The sequence below is a fragment of the Rhinolophus hipposideros genome (assembly GCF_964194185.1).
Source record: "Rhinolophus hipposideros genome assembly, chromosome: 23".
In the NCBI taxonomy this organism is placed as follows: Eukaryota; Metazoa; Chordata; class Mammalia; order Chiroptera; family Rhinolophidae; genus Rhinolophus; species Rhinolophus hipposideros.
In genome coordinates, this window is record NC_138069.1 from 7661922 (window position 1) to 7667921 (window position 6000).

The 6000-nt window shown below is 35.0% G+C and overlaps 1 protein-coding gene across 1 annotated transcript in view; it reads left to right on the forward strand.

The window, feature by feature from the left end:
• The window catches only part of ADAMTS19 (ADAM metallopeptidase with thrombospondin type 1 motif 19), a gene marked incomplete at its 5' end in the record, with an annotated part of 238706 nt that extends 233378 nt beyond the window's left edge, over window positions 1-5328 (forward strand). Inside the window, 2 exons of the mRNA XM_081036202.1 lie at window positions 2054-2231; window positions 4117-5328. Coding sequence (XP_080892328.1) covers window positions 2054-2231; window positions 4117-4268 — 330 coding nt within the window. The 3' untranslated portion in view covers window positions 4269-5328. The remainder of the gene's footprint in view (window positions 1-2053; window positions 2232-4116) is intronic.
• Window positions 5329-6000: the final 672 nt, after the last annotated feature.

A 6000-nucleotide genomic window follows, 5' to 3' on the forward strand; every position in this document is an offset into this window, starting at 1 on the left:
TATGTGAATTCAGTCGTGGGCCTCTTCCTCTTCCCTGTCTGCTGTGCAGGGAGTCCTTTGTGGAGTTATTGTTGTTAGATTAGTTGTAAATTCCGAGGGAGTTTTACAGAGGCTCACCTCACGCCCCCATTTTGATGATGTCTCTTAGTAAGCTATTTTCATACCTGACATGTAGGTTTTATTATTGAAGGTGACGTGACAAGCCTTTTGAGAGATTTACTGTCTACGTGAAGAGAAAGACTAGATGCATTAAAAGATATTAATCAAATGTAGGAAATAATACAAATTGGTCTGTATTAAATACAGAACACATACTATGGACTATTAGTTTCTAACTCAGGCTACGTAACAGATTTACCTTGATATTTTTTTTCAAAAAAACTGCATATTCCCATAACCCACCTGAGTTTATTGACTTGGAAATTCTAGGCCTTAAACTCTATAATTAAAAAACAATGTTTTTCCAAGTGATTCTAAGGTATAGCCTTAGATATATGGATACATGCTTTTAATCCATAAATATACATAAGAAGTTGGGATAATTGTGAAACACTTCATTGAGGGAGTGGATTTGAGATTGTGATTTGAAAAGCAGCCAACCTTTTGGAAAGGAGTAATACTATCTACACAGTTGTAGATGTGAGAATAGCAATTGAATGGGTGTGATTAGTTTATAATAGAGCAAATGATTCCTAAAATGAAAGGTGGAGAATAAGGTTGAGAGGTTAGATAAATGCCAGTCTGGAGATTCTTGGACACTGGGCTTTATCTTGTAGGCAATGGACTCAGTAACCAAAGATTTTTATCCCAGGAGATTATATATGTAAAACAATTTTGAAAGAATACATATTCAGTATTAATACTTGGGGTTGATTGGAAGGCTAGGCACTAAAGACAAATCGAACACTAGTAGACTAGGCTTGACATGACCAGGGTTTGTGTAGAATGTTTCTTGTACAAGTGAAAATAAGAAGAGCTGGGACCCATGATAACAGTAAAGCAAGAATTGATAGTAAAGGGTGCAGTCCTAATTCTGACTTGGTAAAGCACAAAGGGAAAATAAAAACATTACACACCTTATGCCTGTATATCTAAAAGGTGACAATCATAATGTATTTACCAATTTTTGATTAGAATACACTGAGATCATCTTTTTACCAAAGAGCTCTAAAGAATTTAGAAAACAGTCAGGTATGGCTAAATCTTTACCATATAGAAAAGAATATGACACAAATAAGTGATTATTTTCAACAGCACAAGCATCTCTTACGTGCCATTGTGATACCATAAAATCATTGTGTTTTCTCAGTCAAATAAGCACTAGTTTGTGTAAAAGATTAAATAGCAATATGTGTGGACCCAAGAAATTTCTCTTGTAAAAGACTATTGTACATCAAATAGGCTCTTTGCAAAATATGTTACAAATGAAGACAAACTACATTTTGCTGAAATACAAGGAATCCATTAAAAGGGTATTTTATTAGAAAAATCCAGGTTATCAAATTATTTTATTAGCACGATATTAGATGCCATGTAATCTGCCACCAAATAGCATTTATTTTATAGCACATCGGGTTGAGGAGCCATGTTGGTATCATTGATGAACACTTTAAGGCCAAAGCAAATGGAGTGGATGAGTAGATGGCAAGACTCTAACAGGATCCAGCTCCATAAGCTGACTCTTCAGTGTCAATGACTGAATTAAAAAATAGTGAAGTATTTGCGGCAAACTAGATATTAGAACTTTAAAAACTGTCTGCCCCGTGTACTGGTATCAGTCACTGTCTTTCACTCCCACTCATACTCTCCACCTTTCTCTGACCATCTTTACTCACCTATGCCCTTCGTTGCCCCAAGCTCTGCCTTAGGTCAGCCAGAGGACACAGAAAACTTTATGGCTGAGTTACACTTCTCACTTCTCACCCATGTTTTGCATCAACTCTGGATGTTGTGGCTCATGCTCAATTTTAAGAAATATAGGGAGAAGGTGGCTCACAGTCCAGAAAAAAGGAAATGGAAAAAGGACTTTTAACAAGCCTTGTGTCTCTTCCAGTGCTCAATTACCTGTGGCAAAGGAATGCAGTCCCGTGTTATCCAGTGCATGCATAAGATCACAGGAAGACATGGAAATGAATGTTTTTCGTCAGAAAAACCTGCAGCATACAGGCCATGCCACCTTCAGCCCTGCAATGAGAAGATAAACGTAAATACCATAACATCACCCAGGCTGGGTAAGCCGACCATGAAAGGGGATGGTTTTGAGAAATATGGAAATACGCATGGCTTCTTCTATTTTACAGACCACTTTAAAATTTAGTTATAAATGTGTACTCATTCATTTAGTTCTGACTAAATTGATGTTACTTAACTGTGGTGTAGTCCGAATGGCCAGGTGGGTACAAAATCCTAAAGACTAAACTATTTTGATTCCTGAAACTGTCTACTCAGAGCTAGGCCCTGGGTGTATGACCCAAGGTCATCTTATAAAGGACTTAAGGCTATAACCATATTTTGGCTTCTGACCAGTCCCATGGCAGAACTTTCAATTAAGATAACGCATAGTAGAAAGGTGAGGTTATAGTATATACCTCAGATATCTCCATTGTTAATAGCCTTCTTTGTGATCCTGGGTACAAAGTATCCTTTAGAGAGACATAGAGTAACATATGACTTTCAAGAAGAATGGGTGCATGCATCTACACCACCAAACAAGAAGTATCACTTTTTTCATATTTAAGGACATAGTATTAAATACAAATAAATAGTAGTAACATTGATTCGCATCGTTTTTATGTTCTGCAATGCATTCATATATATTCTCAATTCCTGTTATTCAATCTAATCCATCATGAAGAAATAGAATACAAGTATGTATTTTAAGTAAATATAGCCTGCACTTGCATAATAAATATTCATAAGTAAATAAGCCTTTATTTCTATGTAAACAAGTGGCTTTTAACAGCACTGCTATCTGGCTGTTATTGGGTTAATTTATGTTTAACACCTTTAGTTTTAATCTGTGCATATAATCTCCAGGGGAACAATTTAATCATAAATTATTATCATTTTCCAGGCATAAGATTCAATCTTATGGAAAACTTTGGTTCTTCATGCAAATACAGAAATTCTCTTTTTCAAGCCAAATAATGAACATTTCTAAGAAATAATCAGTTCAAGTTAAGTCAAAAAGTTAAGCAATCCTAGAGCAGATACGCTAAATCTATGTATTCAAAACAACATAATCTCTTTCTCCGACAATTACTCAGAGACCTTCCTGAAGTGTGGCAGAAAATAAGGGATTAAAAGAATCTAATTAAAATTACATTTTCTCTGTTTATTTTTTCCTTGAAGGTATATCCCCAAACACAGAAGCACAGTGGTTGAAAAATCTAAGGTTTTTAAAAGTGAAATAATAAATCATATTAGAATAGTGGCAAAGAAAGAATTGTAGCAGGACTGACTTTTATTATATGTGCTAGGGCACACTATTTCTTCAGAAAACCTGAAGCTAAATTTACATGACCAAATCTTTTATATCTAGTTCTCATTCTAAATACTTTATTGCTATAAATTTCAGTCACTTGTAATAATCAGCTTTGATTCAAAAGATGCCTGATATCCCAGTTAGAGGCATCTGCTATCTAGGAAATGAGGGATCTGAAATGTGTGAGCTTATTTTTGTTTTGCTATTTCTTTCTAATTTCATCCATGACAATACTGACAAATTTTTATTCCCATAAAGGCAGATATATCAAGCATATTTACTTTTCTTTGTGATTCTCTCAACTAGAAATCCAAAAGAAGCTTAAATGAAAGCTGTAAAATTGAACCTTAAAAGCCATTAGCAGTACAACTCATTGAGGTTGGGAAATCTATCTTTAATAAGCCTATAAAAGCTCATAAATAAGAACATTCATTCCCTTTACTCCTTTGTTATAGGGCTGTGTGCGTGTTTGTGTCTGTGAATGTATCTCTGTCTTTTAACTTCCAGAAGGTAATACTATGAATGTTTCGAAATGAGTGTACACATCCCCCATTTCCATGATTGCCAGTTGCTTCTACTCGGGACATCTGGTATACCTGCATGTATTGAGTTCCCTTTGTTCCGCTTTACAGCTGCTCTGACTTTCAAGTGCCTAGGCGATCAGTGGCCTGTGTACTGCCGAGTGATACGTGAGAAGAACCTGTGTCAGGACATGCGGTGGTATCAGCGCTGCTGTGAGACGTGCAGGGACTTCTACGCCCAAAAGCTGCAGCAGAAGAGTTGACCTCTGGCAGCCTGGCTGGCTCACAGCTCTTTGCAATGACATTATTTATAAACACACACACTAGCATGTTTTTCAGACCAAATATTATCAGATTACATATAATTTAATCAAATTAATTTATTTTGGGGGCCTGCCAAACATCCAAGATGGTGTTTGTTTTGGTAATACAAACATTTTGATTTATACTATATGGCTTCATAAGTAATTTTATATGAATAAGTTGGATCCAGTTACCAGAAGAAAAGGAAAAAGAAAAAAAAAAAAAACACTAAGATCACTAAGCTTTAAAAAAACATTTAAAAAAAAAAAAATTTAGGGCTGTCTCTAAGGTGCTACTCTCTCCCCACTAATATCACTGAGTTATGCAGAACGTATACTAATTTAGCATATAGTGTAGCTATCTATGGAGAGAAATCATTTTTGTATTTGGGTGTCCTGATGCAGAATTAGCCCATTTTCTCTAATCTGCAGATGTGTAAACAGAACAAACCTCATAGTGTTAACAGGATTTTAGAGAATGTATTATGAATTTGGTTCAAATTTAGAGACATCCATAGGAAAATTTCTACTGTAATTATAGCCTTATTTTAATAATGGAAAGGAAAAAGTCAAAATAGAGACTTTGATCATGTTCATGAACATGTACTTGAACGCAAGTATTGTAACAATGAAACACTGTAATGATTTACACTGAATCACCATTGCACTGTTGATATAGTGTAGAGAAACCGTTATAGAAAGGGTAACATCCTACAAAAATGTGTATTATTTTAACATGCTGTCATTAGATTTTAGCTTTTCTAAATATTTTGAACAAAAAAATCATTGATCCACCCATTTCCTTGTATCTTTTTAGCAGATTTTAAAAGAATAGAGTACTTAGCCTCAGAAATCATAATGAGAAAATTTACTGACTATTTTTCAGCCTTTTCCCTAGAAACAAGGAAAAACAAAAAGCTGATAATACTGTGGTAGTTTCATTGTGTTTTTTTTCTTTTTAAAAATTAAAGTTTTACAATTCTGTGAAACGTTAAAAAACCAGCTTAAATTTTTTTCTTGTGAGAAAATATTGTACATGATTCACATGATTTCTTAGATTTTTCAATAAAATATGTGAAATTTCCTGTTGGGAGGCAATTCTTCTTAGGTCTCTCATATTTCCACATGTCTTGGCACTGTCTGCTTTTGTTCTGGAATATCTTCTAAGGGATGTTTGTGCAGAGAACAGCCTTGGAAGATAAAGTTAGTGTCTTTCTTTGGAGCAGAGGGCAGACATACTTATTTCTCATTACAAAAGTTTCAGATTCCATACATTGGCGTCCCTCACCTGTAATACAACCCACTGCATGTGCAGGTATCATCTGGCGTTCTTCATATTCTAGCATCGTCCATTGGCATCACTGTCATAAAAACCCTCATTCCAACAACAAGGGGGTCAGGGGTTTAGCCAGTTGCTGTTTTTTGTTGTTACTTTTTGTTTGTTTTTAATTATTAGGATAACATTGGTTAATAAAATTATGTAAATTTCAGGTGTACAACTTTATAATGGGATATCTGTATACTCTATTATGTGTTCACCACCCGTACTCTTCTGAGTATGTCTATTTCAAATAATACCTTCCAGGATTAGAAAAATTACTATGGGGTGGGTCCAAGGGCTCTTGGGTCCACTATGAGACAAATTTAAGCCAAAACTTGATTAAATTTTCTGACTTCCATAAGCTCTTGCTCT